Source organism: Pipra filicauda, unplaced genomic scaffold (assembly GCF_003945595.2).
Source record: "Pipra filicauda isolate LSUMZ 115617 unplaced genomic scaffold, ASM394559v2 scaffold80_size11013439_pilon, whole genome shotgun sequence".
NCBI classification, from domain to species: domain Eukaryota; kingdom Metazoa; phylum Chordata; class Aves; order Passeriformes; family Pipridae; genus Pipra; species Pipra filicauda.
In genome coordinates this window covers 1,457,889-1,473,118 of record NW_024104987.1, presented here as the reverse complement: position 1 = coordinate 1,473,118, position 15,230 = coordinate 1,457,889, and the positions used below count along the sequence as shown (strand labels likewise).

The following is a 15,230-nucleotide window of genomic DNA, read 5'->3' as shown; positions in this document are numbered from 1 at the left end:
TTTCAGGCCTGGCCCCCCGCCAGCTTTTCAATCACACCAAGGAACAGAGAGATAATTTCATTCCCCCCCAGGGGACAAACAGAAAAGACGGATTTTCCTACGTGCTTTCTGCATCACCCTCCCCACTCGCTCCCCACGGCTCCCATGTGCATCACCATCATCTGGGCTGGCTACATCCAAGCAGGATTAAATGCTTTCCACGATATTATCTCGCAGCAATCTGATTACAAGGCTGCCTTTAACTGTATAATGTGGGTTTTGTACCAGCTCACACCACGCGCCAGGAATCAAACCAGAAAATAGCCCTGACGGGCTGGAGCCATCCCGACCCGTGGACACCACGGAGGATTTTAAGGTTTTTAAGGCTGCAGACAGAGGGCTAAAAGCTTTACAGACACTTCTAGGGTGTCTGGAAAGCAGGTGAAGAGCAGTGGGAGATGGTGCAGCCTGGCCACTGGTGGCACTGGGAAGGACACTGATTCCCAGCTGTGCCAGGTCCATTCCCTCTCCAACCCAGGATGGCAGGGACAGACAACACCTGCTGCTTTTAAAAAAAAGGGTCCTGACACCTCTTGCTTTTCCCACTGAGGGCCACAATCCCAAATTTCCCCCATGCCTGGACATACCTGGCTCACCTGGGCAGCCCAGTGGTCCCCAGGAACACACGCTCACCGCTGTCTGGATGCAAAACTGCCTTTCCTTGGCTTTTTCTCCTTTTTTTTTTTCATCCCCAAAGCAGCTGCCTTCCTGGCCAAGAGGCAGGACCTTGGACAAGCCAGGAACAATTAAGCTGGAGAAAGGAAACACAGCAGAACAGAGGGAGAAGCAGCAAAGCTACGGTTTTACAGCAGTAAAACGAATCAGTGCAAACTCTCAATTTCCCATTTATTGAATCCAATCACAGTTGAAAGGTCAAATCCATTGGCAAAGAGTAGTTTTGTATCATCCAGAGTGATCCACAAATGAAGTAGAAATTAAATCCAACCAAAAAAGAAAGAACCAAATGAAAATGCACAACTCCAGCTTAATTCATTCAAGCCTGTTCCCTCTGGCTGATCCTCCAGCAGGTGATCCGTGACATCCCAGCACCACTTCCAGAGGGACTGAGCAGCAGGAGGCAGCCAGGTGATCCAGTTATCCAGTCTAAGGAAGCCCTTTGTGCTGAAGATTGAAGCATCCCTGGCAAGGGGGAGCTGGGATTTGCAGCATCCTTCCAACTGTGGCGATTCCTCCTCACCCGAGTGTGCGCTGGGCACAGGGATGGGCAGGATTCACTCCTCAGCCTGGAAGGGATCAATCCTGCCTGCTCAGGAAGAGCCATTCCACAAGAGATGCTTAGAAAGCGCCAGGTGAAGAAGCAGGATCCACGTTGCACGTTTCTGGCTCTTCAGGTGGGATAATTAATTCATCCTGAGGAATGAATTCATCCTGACGCTGCTCAGGAAGACGAGGGCTCCCAGCACACTCAGCTGCTGACTTGGCTCTTCTGCAGGTGAAGTGTGACCAGGACCATCACCACCAAACCTTTCCTTGGTTCTTCAGGGAGTTATGGCCCACCAGAACCAGCAATCCCTCAGGAAGGTCAAACACGGGTCCATGTGGAATTGTATCCGGCATCAGGCAGCACATCAGCGACAGTGTGGAGGACCACACCTTGCCTTGTCAAAGAGTACATGCTGGGAAACACTAAAATTCTTCTTTCCTGTTTGTTTTTTTTTTTCCTGAAAACCCTGGAACACTGCACACGACTCATCAGAACAGTGTCTCACTTAGATAAATTTAGGAAAAAAAAATGACATTTCCCCCTTGAAGAGATCCCAAGAAAATTCATTTTTATTTGCCTGGACTATTTGCATCCATCAAAACAAATTCCCTGAAGCATTCCCAAGGGCCAGCAGGACACGGGAGACCTGCAGTCCTGCGATATGTTGTGTGTGTTATCGCAGCCCTAACGCCTTCCACCTGCCTTCCCCAAAAAAGGGTGGAATTCGAGACTCCCTAAGGGGTTTACTCCATTCCAATGCCTCAGTGCTTAACCACAGACCAGCTTCAACACAGGACAGAGAATTTCTAACCTTCTACAGAGCAAAGATGATCAAAATCCCCGAGTGACCTGACTCGGAGAAACCAGCCCAGCGTGGTCCAACAACCCCCCTGAGAGGAAAAGCAAACCTGGTGGCGAAAGGAAAGCGGGATCTGGGAGGAACCACCCGTATTTGTGCTTTGAAAACCATCAACATGACATTGGGGGAGAGAGATATAAAATTATAGGAAATCAACACCAAACCAGATCCCAGAAAGATATGTACAAAACCAGTCCGGAGGATGACGCGCGCCCGGCTCCGAACCCGCGCGCGGCTCTGAATTCTTCTCCTGGGATTGCAGCGCTGCCCTACCCGAGCCCAACGTCCAGGGACATCATCACCACAAAGCCCAGGATGGAGGTCCAGGATGCCAGCTTCCCATTGCCACTGCAGGGAGAGAGGGGAGAGGTGAGCTCCGAGGAGCCGGGAATGTCGGCTGGGAGGAGGGAAGCGCCGCGTGTCTCTGCCCCGGGCTAGGGAAGGGATGTTCCGGAGCCCTCTGTGCTTCCCCCCGTGTCTCCCTGCCTGTAACGGTGTCTGCAGGGGTCTCACCTGGTCTGTGCCTCGGGAATGATGTCGTCCATCACCACGTAGACCATGGCCCCGGCGGCGAAGCCCAGGGCGTAGGGCAGGAGAGGCTCTGCCACCACCACGGCGAAGGCTCCGAACACGCCGGCCAAGGGCTCCACCATCCCGCTCAGCTGCCCGTACCTGCCAAACACCCCCACTGAGAGCCCCTGGGAGCCTGGAGAGAGGGGTGGCACAGCCATCCCGATGGGATGACGGGGCTCACACCTCCCCATCCCCACTGCACCCCCATCCCCCATTCCCCAGTGCCACCGTGGCCCGGAGGGGTGGGACACTGGCCACGCCACGCCAAGTCACCTGGATGATTTTAAACAGGCGATGATTTGACCTAACCCAGCTGAATTTTCCAGGAGTGGAATTCAGGCATGGCCCAATTCCTCCCCCCAGCAGCACTGTGGGATTTGGGGATCCAGCTCCCAGGCAGGGATGGGTCAGAGAGGAAATATTTCCAACCAGCATAACTCAATCCCAAAGAGCTGAGGTTGTGAATCCACATCTGGCCACAGCCTCAACCAGGATAAAATCATGTTCTTCCCGCTCGTTTTCTTTCCCCCTAGAACTGTTTCAGCTCTCTGGACCATGGGAACTCCCTTCCCAGCAGCAGCAATCCTGGTGCAAGTCCCAGCACCCGCTTGCGGGGGTGGGTGGGAGGAAAATTAAACAAAGCTTTGCCAGGAGCAGTTTTGGAGCCTCCCCCCGCCCTCCCATCCATCACCCAGCCAGGTGAACACAGCCCTGCACTCCCAGGGTTCATGCCCTGGGCTTTTTCACCTCAGGGAAAAGGGAAAAGGCTGGGTTTGAAATCCAACCTGGAGTGAAAGGAGAGAAAAATAAAATAAAACAAAAATTTAAAAAAAAAAATATTTAGTGCAGGATCTGGGAGGTCACAACAGGTACTGAAGCGGGATGTGGTGACCTGTCAGGATCATGGATGCATCCCCAGGGAGCTGAGGGCTTGGATCTGAGTTCAGGCAGTGTGGAGGGAGCAGGGCAGAGCTCACCACACTTCCTGAGCACAGGAAACCAGCAGCACTCCCAGCACCAGCTCCCCGTGATTTCAGGAGCTGACCCAGCAGGTCTGGAGCAAACCCACTCCAAGGGCAGCTCCATGATGGAGCAACACAACGGACAGGGGAGGAAACCAATGGGCAGGAGGTGCTGGTGGAGGGCTCCTGTTCCCCTGGGAGAAGAGGAGCTCAGCTTACCAGAACGCTTTCCACGTGGAAAATCCAGCCCCTCGCAAAGGCAGGCTGACAGCCAGGCCCTCCGGGAAATTCTGGATCCCAATCCCAATGGCTAAGTTCCTACCACACAGAAAAAGCACAATTATATATATATATATATATATGTTAGATGGAAGGTACAGCCTGGGAAAGGCTGCTGGGAGACAGGGACAAAGAGACACAAGTAAGGATTCCATGGAAGTGAAAAACCAGGTGGAGGGGAGAGCTGGACTGTCCATCAGTCACGGAATCATGGAATGGTTTGGGTCAGAAGGGGCCTTAAAGCCCATCTTGTTCCACCCCCTGCCATGGGCAGATTTTCTCCATCATGTCTCCACTGGTGTGTGTTGGTGGCACTGGCCATGGCCTGTCCTGGGGGGACACCAAGAGAGGGACCATCCTGGGGGGCTCAAAGCTGCAGCAGTGAGGGGCTGGGCTGGGACCTGCCCCAGCCACAGCTCGAGGCAGGAGCCCAGTGCCTCTCCCCGAGGTCAGCCCTTCCTCTGCCAGCAGCTCCAAGCTCCCTTTTGCTGCCTCAAACACTTGTTTCCTATTAGTAAAATAAGACTGGTGAGAAAAATCTCTCTGGGTTGTTTAAACTTCTACCAGGGTTTACAGAAGAGGGGAGGGGAAGGGGGAGAGGCTGCGGGTTTCCCTAACCAGGACAGGCTATTACAATCAAAAACATTATTCAAGGGAAAGAGAGGGAGGACGGAGGGGGAAAACCATCCCTGTTGGAAAACACTGGGGCCGCTGTCTGTGCCCTGGGCTTTTTTTCCCCCTTCCCTCGCCTTCGCACAAAGCAGCTTTTACTGGCCCCGACCACAACAAATTAATGGGGTGGGAGAGGGAGGTGTGAATGGAGGGGTCTGTATGGGAAGGGTGGAGAGTCCCCCCCTCGCCCCCACCGGGAGGAGGGAACCCCACGCTGACCCCTGGCCCTGCAGCAGCCCCGAGGGGCAGGAGGAAGGGGATGGAACCCGGGGGAAGATCCAGGAGAAGCCCATCAGGTGGGTTTGTCCCGGGTGGGTTTGCCCCTGCTCTTTTCCTCCTTTCCTTCCCACATGCCCCTGGCACAGCCCATCAGGGCTCCCCTAAGAACCAACCCCAGCCCTACAGACTGGGGCATCTCCAGATCAGTGCCAGATGCCCAGGGATGGGGATGGGAGCAGGGCTGCAGGTGGCACGGCAAGCCAGGGGCTGCAGTGCCCACTGTGCCACATGCCACGGCACTCACACCCCATGGCAAACGGGTTCTGGTGTGCTCAGCACCAACAGGGACCCGCTGGGGCCAGGCCACCCATGCCCCCCAGCCCTCATCAGGGAGGCAGCCATGAATGCCCCATCCCAGGTCAGGATTTTAACTGCTTTCCCAGGAAATGCCCACTGCATGGGCACTGGCAGCCAGGGCAGCTTCAGTGTGGGACGTGGCCAGAGACAAAGGCCACCAGAGACCCAGACACCCACAAGTGTCCCTGCACGAGGAGTTTCTTGGGATGTCCGTGGGGCAGAAAGGACCAGGCTGAGAAGGTCCCCATGACATCTCCTGGCCTCCAGTCACTCCACGTCCCCACCATGGTCTCCTGCTCACCCAGACCGCGCTCCCCTGGGACCATCCAACGCTTCCTCCCCGCCACAGCTCTGCCGGAACATTTCTTGGACTTTGGGGCCTTCTGAGCCCTTCCCAGGGACACTAATCCCATCAGGATGAGGAGCACTCCGTGACACCACGAGGCCAGGAACACCTAAGCCCGGCTGTTTGCTCGGCCTCGCTTCGCCGCGCGGGGGGAACCTCGGGGGCCGCCTCTGTTTGCCTCCCGGGAGGGGTCCGGGTGCTGGGGCAAAGGAGAGGAGCACTCCCTTTGGAACAAAACCATCCCAAGGGACATTCCTGTCCCTCTTGGCCGCCGAGCCGTGCACAACTCACACCTTCTCCCGCGTGGAGCTGACGGCAACGCGGGCGCCAGGAAGGGACGGAATCAAAGCTGCATTGTGTGCGAGGGGAACAAAGGCGCCTTATGACGGAAATAGGTGGGGATTCTTGGAAGGCTTCCCCCGACTGCAAAGGAATACATTGTAAAACACCAGCACTGAGACAGAGCCGGAGCAGCCCGGCCCAGGGGAGCCCAAGCTCGGGGTGCCCACGGGGAGGTGGGGACACGGAGGAGACGGAAACGGGGGGATGAGCAAACGCAGCCAGAGGGACAATGCTTGGGATGGAAAGTTTAGGGTCTTTAAAGGGAAGAAGGTGGGGGATAACTGGGAGAGAGGTGGTAGAAGCAGATCCCATCTGGTCGGATTTCTGCCCAGGGAGGCGGTGGAGTCCCCATCCCTGGAGGTGTTCAAGGACAGGGCACTCAGTGCTCTGGGTTGGGGGACAAGGTGGGAATTGGGCACAGATTGGACTCGATGATCTCAGAGGTCTTTTCCAACCTTAACGATTCTGAGATTCTGTGGATGGGTCACCTGTGTCCAGCTGGACAAGGGGGACAACCTGTGGCTCATCCCCAACCTGCAAACGTGAGTTGGTCCAAAGGAAGCACATTCCAAAGGAAACCACACCGGACTCTGCCTGGGAATGCGCGTGTCCCGTTAGTGGCTCTGCCACCAGCACCCTGGCCAGCACGGGAATGTCACTTGGGTGTCTCTTCCTTTGGGCACAATGGACTCAGATGTCAAGGATCAGGGAGCCAACATGCACTGGACACATCACCTTTCCCAGCTCTGCCTCAGCTTCCCCATCTGTAAAATGGGGGTGCTGACAGTGATGTCCTGCACAACCTCCTCAATGTGGGGACAGAAACACCACCAGGACACGTGTCACCCCGACATGAGCTCTGCAGAGAGCCAGCAGTGCTGCGATGGCTCTGCCCCGGCCGAGCCTCCCCTGCAGCAGGGCCCTGGGCCGCAGTTTTAAGGAAGAAAAGGTAAACCTGTGACATCCTGGTGGAGCTCCAGCGAGGACCAGCTCGATGGAAAGACTCTGTGTCCCCCCGGGAACGCACCGGGGCCGGACCTCCTACCCCCAGCTCGCCTGCCAACTGCTATGGCACCACGCTGGGAGACTCCAAGTTCACTTTCAAAAAAAAGTTGGCATCTCTGCATATTTGCAAGGTCAAGGCACAGAAAGCCTTCTATAAGCCTAAACCCTTGTTTTCAAGGGCCTATTCTTTTACAAACTGATTATGAAAGCAGGCTACATATTCTTAACAAGCCCCTTTTCACTCCGGCTTTCAATTCCCTCCAGTGTATAATGTGCATGTGTATTCTTGCATGGCAGGCCCTTACATACTGTTTTGATTGTTATCGTCTTGCCATGAAAGGGCCGATTGTTTTGGGTTCCCAAGATTACATCATGGCTCCCACTCGGGCCGCCCGTCGAGGTGTTTGATCAGGGCTCCAGGTGGGAATGGGAAGGAGCTCCGCGGGGCCCTCGGCGCTTCCCATACCTGCCCTACCTGTTCGGCACGGCCGCCGGCTCGGGAGCCTCTCACGCGAGGAGTGCGGGGGAGCCGGGGGGGGCAGAGGGCCCTGCCACCCCCCCTGATGTCCCCCGGGCCACATCCCCACCCCGGGCAGCAGCCTGACCCACCCCTGGGCACAGGGGGCTCCAGGTGAGCCCGTGGTGCTCAAAGCTTCGAAGGTCAAATCCACAGGAGCAGCGGGAGGACGTTGCTCCCGAGGATCTGCCTTTTGGTAACGCAGCATTTTTCATCTCAAACATTTCAAGCTATTAAAAAAACCTCACCAGGATATAAACCTACTGTGCCTCCTCCTCTCAAGAGCAGCCACCAGCCCCATTACCCACAGGGGCACAGAAATGCAGGAACAACGTGTGCCCTCATCCCGGGCAGGGGATGGAGCAGGCACCCCCCTCCCAGGTAGGGAATGGAATGCCTTGGGTTGGAAGGGATGGTAAAGCTCATCCTGTTCCACCCCCTGCCATGGGCAGGGGCACCTTCCACTAGCCCAGGTTGCTCCAAGCCCTGTCCAACCTGGCCTTGGACACTTCCAGGGATCCAGGGGCAGCCACAGCTTCTCTGGGCAACCTGTGCCAGGGCCTCCCCACCCTCACAGGGAAGAATTTCCTCCTCACAGGGAAAAATTTCTTCCATGAGAAGAAATGAAGACTTAGGTCTCAGCTGGAACTGTGTGTGGCACATCCCAGCAGAACAACACCTGCTCTCCCAAGACTTGGCCCTTCCAGTGCTGCTCCTCAGCAGCCACTTCCATCCCTCTTCCCACCCTTCTCTCCCTCCTCTTCCCACCCAATCTCCTGGGCTGGAGCTGTGCCTCCAGCTCTGTGTCACATCTGCTGCCTGGCCCCCTGCCAGCCTTGCCCCCCCCCGGCTCTGGATCCACACACTGTAAACATTTACAATTTTAGGAAATTTTACCCTTAATTTATCCCAAAGGCACGTGAGCTCAGTTCAAAGTCGTAAAACCTGCTCTCCCCCCCGACTGCAGCACCGGGACGTGAACTTCAGCTGGAGAGCACGGAATTCTCCAGCTTTCCCAACACAAATCCCCACCAGCAGTGCCAGGTCAGTCCAGGATGGGGCTGCCACCCATCTCCCCTCCCCAGCAAAGCTCAGCTCAGTGTTCTCCTGCTGGATCCCAAAGATGAGAGTCCTTCTCCAGCCTGAGGGTGGATCAGGTTCTGCCCTGGCCATCACCACCCCCTTCAGCTGCTCCCTCCACCATCATCCTCCCCAGACAACACACTGCCAGGGGACCCAGGGCTGGCTGCACCGGGTCCCCACCCTCCTCACCTTCCACAGCCATGGCTTTGGAGGAGAAAGGGTTTGGAGGAGAAAGCTATCCCAGGAATGCAGAACCATGGAACTGTTTTGAGGAAAAGAATCTTAAGGTCATCATTGTCAAAGCCACCACTCACCCCTGTCCCCAAGTGCCACATCCACACGGTTTTTAAACCCCCCCCAGGATGGGGACTCCCCCACTGCCCTGGGCAACTGGACAGACCTTCCATGGAGATGTTTTCCCTAATATCCAACCTAAACTTTTTTTCCCTAATATCCAATCTAAACTTTTTTTCCCTAATATCCAACCTAACCCTTCCCTGGCACGACTCAAGGCCGTTTCCCCTTGTCCTGTCACTTGTTTCCTGGGAGAAGACACCAAACCCCTCTGGCTGAGCCGAGAGGACACAGGTCTGGACACCCTTTCCAGAGCAAAACCTCGGTGCTGGACGATGGGAGACAGAAACTGGAGGTCATTCCCTGGGAGGGCAGACGTGTATCCACCTCCAGATCCCACGGACTGGTCCCATTGTCTGGGGACTATTTATTCCTGTGGAGTTTTAAAATCTTTATTCTTATCTGCCTGGTTATTTATGTAACTGTTTGATTTATGAGTCAGACTCATGCACAGGGTAAAAGTTCACATTTCCCCCGACCTGGGAAGCACAAAGACACGTTTCATGAGCTCCACACGTTCCTTTTGCCATGTTTTGACCTCGCTGAGGAGCAGGAAAGGCTCAGGGAGCCTCGACACCTTCTGTGCTGGACAAGAGTGTGAACCTGACCTGTGAGCACAGAATCTGGCCAATATTGGCCGAGTCTCGCCAGGCTCTGGCTCTGCAGGGCTGGTACAAGCAGGAGATAGGACCAAGCCCTGGAATCTCTTCCTGAAAAACCTCCTTTGCAGGAGATGGAAGCCATGAGGAATTGCCCTTGTCCTGCTCTCACAGCACGCAGCAAAGAAGCAGGATCCATCACACAGACACATTTCTATTTGCAGTTATGGTCTAGCCAGCTCAAATTTCACAGATAACTGTAAATCATAAAGCCCATTTCATCCCACCCCCTGCCATGGGCAGGGACACCTTCCACTAGCCCAGGTTGCTCCAAGCCCTGTCCAACCTGGCCTTGGACACTTCCAGGGGTGGGACATAAATGGATGAAGATGGCACTGCCCATCGTGTTTCCTGGGGTTAATTCCTGCCCAGTGAAAGGGACCAACACAAGACCAAATATTCCCAGACCCCACTGACACCACCCACCCACGGCCCCCAGCTCTGGTGGGACCCAGCTCTGGCTGCAGAGGGGTAGGGGAGCCCCAGGAGAGGAAGGCAGCATTAAAAGGCAGCATGAAGAGCTGCAGGACCCCCATCACTGCTGTTATTCCCAGCATGTTTCCTTTTCCAGGAGCAGATCCACCACCATCAGGTGCAACCCCAAGCCCTGCAGACCCCCAGCTCCAAGGAACCCTGTAAATCCCCCCAAACTGCTACAAGAGAACAGCAACGACCATAAAGAGGAGAGTCTGTGGCTCTCACACCTCATCAGAGCTGGCTCCTGACAGGAATTTCTCCATTTTCAAGCAGAAACCAAGAACATCCTTCCCTGGCAGCCACTGAGCCACAGGCAGCACCTTCCAACTCCAACCATCACCAGGAGGTTTCAGTTAAGACCCCACACACCTATTTTTAAATACCTTAAGACAACCCTCATGTGAGACCTCGTTAATTCTATTTTAAACAGCGTCAGCCTGCAAATAATTTCAATTTTTACATATTCATACAGGCACACCCCTAAATAAAGCAGGATTTAACGATGTGGCTGCATTGATCTCGGGCAGGGCTGGAGCTGAAGGCAGATACAGAACCTTATAAAGGTTATTAAAACATTTTTTTAAAAACAATTAAACACACAGAGGAGCTGGGTGGTCTAAAAGCAGGGCTGGGATTATGGTCCATATATAAAAATTTCCAATTAATGTTTATGGCTTCATACAAAAATGGCAATTCTCTGCTTTTTAAGTGAATCTTCAAACTGCAATTTCATTTCACACTGAAAATTATTTTACATACCATGGAAATCTCACTGTAAATAACATGCTGGGGTGGGGGAAATGGTTTAAGGGGTACTTTTTTAGGGATTTATTGCCTTGCCCTCCAGATCACCAGCAAACACGGCCCCATCACTCAGGGAAAACCAAAGTAAGGGAAGGAGGATGAGTGTGGTTAATAAAGACCTTGTTCTTCCTTCCTGTTAAAGGGTGGAAAGGACCCACAGGGAGCCAAAGCCCAGCTCTACATACAGAAGAAATAGGGATGGATTTCCCTCATCCTCTCTCAGGTGGCTCCAGGACGTGGTGATGGAGCTCAGCACTCCCCCACGAGCCCAGCTCACTGTGCCAGGGTGGCATCGAGGGGCTCACACGCAATTCCCATGTGCCCACGTTTGCATCCTGCTGGGAATCATTAGCCAAGAGCAAAATTAAAAGCCCTGGAACGATTTCTCCTCTCCCCTTCCCGCGGCATCGCTGTCAAACCTGCCTGAAAGCACCGGAGCAGCCCCTTTGTGCAGCCTGAAAACCTGGAACCAAACAATTTCCTAACAGCTGTAGCTCTAAAAGGGCCCATTATCGCCCCGTGTTCCCTCACAATGTCTTCATTCAATTTGCTTCCCCTCTCCAAGGGCTCATTTTTAACCCAGGCTGCCAGGAGAGGAGCAGGAGAGGAGCAGGAGAGGAGCAGGAGAGGACCAGGAGAGGAGCAGGAGAGGAGCAGGAGAGGACCAGGAGAGGAGCAGGAGAGGAGCAGGAGAGGACCAGGCCACGGGGGCTGCGCAGCCAACCTGGGGTTCAATGAGAGCTTCGTGTGGCACCACCTGGGTGAGATCAGCAGGGAGAGTAGCTTTGGCTTGTTCTGCTTTCCTGCCTTGCCCTCCTTCTTTTATTTTAAGGTCAACAGGAAGCAAGCAGGTGCACTTTGCAGATGAAAGCTGGGCAGGAGAGACCTTCGTGGTGAGGTTCTGGAGAACCTCGTCCTGCAGCAATGGGGACCAAGGTCAAGGGTGGGCACATTCCACCCCCCTGCCATGGGCAGGGACACCTTCCACCAGCCCAGGTTGCTCCAAGCCCTGTCCAACCTGGCCTTGGACACTTCCAGGGATCCAGGGGCAGCCACAGCTTCTCTGGGCAACCTGTGCCAGGGCCTCCCCACCCTCCCAGGGAAGAATTTCCTCCCAAAATCCCATCTAAATTTTCCAGCCCAGGCTGCTGGGCCATTGCAGCCCCCGGCCACAGCTCATCCACAAACCATTCATTTGTCCAACAGCCCTCAGGGAAAGGGCTGGGCAGCTCTCCCAAAGTCCCCCCAGAGAGGTGAGAAGCCAAAGAGCTTCTCCTGGCACTGCCTGTCCTTCAGGTTGTATCGCCACAGGAGAACACAACCATTACACAGACTTTCCACCAAGCCAGATGTTGTTTGGGAGACCAGCTGTCTCTCCTAAGCATTCCAAATCAATCAAAAACTCAGTCTAGACACTGGAGTAAGGGATGAGGAAGGAGTGAGAGGGAAGAGGAGGGGAGACTATTTATACAGCGACGTAAAGGCGAAGAGCCAGCGAGGGATTGGCAGCCAAGAGCCCGGCTCCCAGCCAGGCCCTGGAGACCTCCCTGCTCACTTGGGAGATCTCCTCCTCCTCCAATCTGGCAAGAAATCCAGGCTGCAGCACCCACCCAGCCCCAGGAGCTGGGCTGCTCTGGGCTTTCAATCCAACTGACTTGGACAAGAGACAGGAAAGAGAAGAGTGAGTGTTGTCACCAAACCTGCGGGGACCACCGTGGCCAAGGAGCCTCCAGCACGTGGGCACGAGCCACAGAGCCTGAGGGAGTCCCCCCTGAGGGATTCCTGCCAGCCTGGCTCCACCATGGGCTGCACCACTCCAGACAAGCTTCCCCTTCATGTGCCTTGAGTTTTAGCTCCTGGATTTCAGGAAAGCTCAAAGCACCTGTTTTTTCCCACCCCCCGCATTTCTCCTCTTAAGGCACGTTTGCAAAGGGGGCTGGGACATCTGCACTGGAGGTTCTTGGTGGGAAGACGCCGTCGCTGCTGGCAGGAGCCTCCTCATCTCTCCTCTCCTCACCTCTCCTCCTCTCCATCCATCTCTGCTGAGGTTCAACCATGATCAGAAACACAACAATCCTGGTTTGTGGCTCAAACCCTTCCAGCCAACTCTGTGCTCCAGAGAGGTGGTGACAACACACCCTGGTACCATCCCCACCCTTCCCAGAGAAAAGCCCTGGGGAAACCCATTACTCCCAGTAATAAACATCCACCTTCGGGCCAGGCTAATTAAAAGGTGCTTAATAAGCAGCTTTGTTTTGTAACCAGGGGCAGTCCTGGGCTTTGTTCTGCACCCATTTGTCTGGGATCCCGGGAAAGGTGGAAATCCCCCTCACCTCATCCCTAGGTGGGCTTTTCCCTTGAGGTGTTTCCGTGATCTGATAAAGAGGTTGGGATTGGACCCCACATTTTGATCCTTCCCCTTTATTAGCTCCACTGTGGATCTATTCATAAGCCAGAGACGGGATCTCATGTGTGTGAACCAGAGAAAAACCCAGTGTGTCTTCTGCTGTCTCCCAGACCACAATGATTTCCATTCATTCAAAGAAAACACAGTATAAAATTTTTGCCTGGTTTCAATCTCCCTACATTAATCAAGCCCTCTTTTTTTTTTTTTTCCCAGCCTGAGAGACACAGCGTGGGAGGCACAGGCTGTCCCATGAAATAATATTTTCCAAGCCATAGTCAAAGTCTGCCTGTCAACTCGAAGCCTCTCTTCTGTCTGTTTTACCAAAGCTGGACAGGAAACAATCTGTGGGCACAACAGATCAAAACAAGGCCAGCATTCCCAGCAAAAGGGCGGATGAATGGGAACCATTGTGCTGTGGTGGAGGAAACATCCCCAGCATCATCGAGGGGGGGGACATATCTCTGTTTCCATCCCTTCCCCACTCACCCCCTGCCTCCCCAGCTGCCCCACGGAGGGGATTCCCTGGAGGAGATGGTGGGGCAGGTGGGACGAGGGGGAATGAGGGTGGGACACCCAGAACCACCATGTGCTGGTCCAGCAGCACCAAAAGCAGGTCGAGCCAGGCTATCCAAGTTAAACATTATTCCCACAAACCCCACTTTCCCCCTTCCTTGCCCCCACACCAAGCCAGGATCAACCTCTGGATCAAACCTCACCTGCAGCTGGCAAAAGGGGGTGCAGCAAAGTGTCTGGTGGGATTTGGGGGTACTGAAGGGGAGAGGGGATCCATCCCTGCCCCATCCCCAGAGTTTAGGGGAGAAAAGCTCACTAGGTACAGATCCACCTTTTCTGGGAGGATCCCAGCCCAGGAAAAGAGGGTGCTGAGGGGGTGACACCCACAGGGGGGTCCCCAGGGGCTCCCCTGCCTCCAGCTCACCCTGCAGCTGCTAAAGGGGATCCACATGAACCCCAAGAACAGCTCCCAGCTGTCAACAAACCCCCACCAAACCCCTCTGCTTTAAACCAAAGGTAACAACCAGCTCCCCACACCCCCTCAAACACACTCGGCTTCATTCTAAGGCAGAGCTTTGCCAAAAATTTGCCTGCACCACATTTAATCTCCCTAAATTACCTGCATCCGTGGGATCCGATGAGGACCCAGTGCCCAGACCACCCATGGCTTAACAAAACACTTTATTTTTCAAACCTCCAGTCCTTTATATATATATATATATCATCTGCTCCAAGTAATTTATGGTATTTAACTCGATATTGGTTCCATTTATTTGAACCTCCTCTCACCTTGGGAAGAGCAGCCCCTTGCTTGGGGCTTTGCCAGGGAAAAAGCCACATCTGGGAATCTCATTAGCTCCAGGGTTTGCTCTCCAGCCCTGGGAGACCAGGCAGTAGCCCCAAATCTGTGGGAAGAGGCTGATAGGAACATGGATGTTACCCCCTAGTGTCAGCTGGGAGAGGAGCAGCACCCGGGATGGGACTGGGATGGGAACAGGGCTGCAGGTCATCCCAGGCACCTCTGCCTCCCTGGCCATCCACAGGGACAGGAGCTCTGCACCCCTGTAACAGGGATGGCCTTGAAAATAAAAATTCAATGTGCTTTTGGGGAGGGAAGAATGCAGGGAAGTCCATCCGTGTTTTATCCTGACTTTTCAGCTCGAGTCAGACTTGCAGGTGTTTTTTGCCTGCACCCAGCCAAGTTATTCACTGCAACAGTCAGACCCACACTGCCCTGAGCCATCTGTGGTTTTGATGGAGGAAGCAGAGAAGCAGCTGTTCCCCATCCATGCCAGGAGCACAGGGAATGTGCCCAAGGACCCTGTGGGGAAGAAGAGAGGGCACCCAGGCAAAGAGCACCATTGCAACGTCTGCTTCCAAAGATCCAAGCAAAAAGTGCACTGAAAATCCTCTCTCCAGCCTTAATAACAGCCTTTTATCAGATTTTTAAAATTATACACACAAGTGATGTTAAAATAACAGGGAGGCTGCAGGATGGAGCTGCACCCACACAGCCCCTGAGTCCCCAGGGGGGAACC

At 54.4% G+C, this 15,230-nt stretch overlaps 1 protein-coding gene and 1 long non-coding RNA gene across 3 annotated transcripts in view; both read right to left on the bottom strand.

Moving 5' to 3' along the window:
• Positions 1-694, bottom strand: part of LOC113996673 — a 59,329-nt gene extending 58,635 nt beyond the window's left edge. For both annotated transcript variants that reach the window (XR_005566815.1, XR_005566816.1), the window contains exon 1: positions 627-694. This is a non-coding gene — a long non-coding RNA (uncharacterized LOC113996673). The remainder of the gene's footprint in view (positions 1-626) is intronic.
• A 173-nt stretch (positions 695-867) lies between these two features.
• Positions 868-15,230, bottom strand: part of SLC39A11 (solute carrier family 39 member 11) — an 80,161-nt gene continuing 65,798 nt past the window's right edge. Inside the window, exons 8-10 of the mRNA XM_027725396.2 lie at positions 3,878-3,976; positions 2,637-2,795; positions 868-2,471 (exon numbers count right to left, since the gene is read on the bottom strand). Of these exons, the coding sequence (XP_027581197.1) occupies positions 2,393-2,471; positions 2,637-2,795; positions 3,878-3,976 (337 nt within the window). The 3' untranslated portion in view covers positions 868-2,392. The remainder of the gene's footprint in view (positions 2,472-2,636; positions 2,796-3,877; positions 3,977-15,230) is intronic.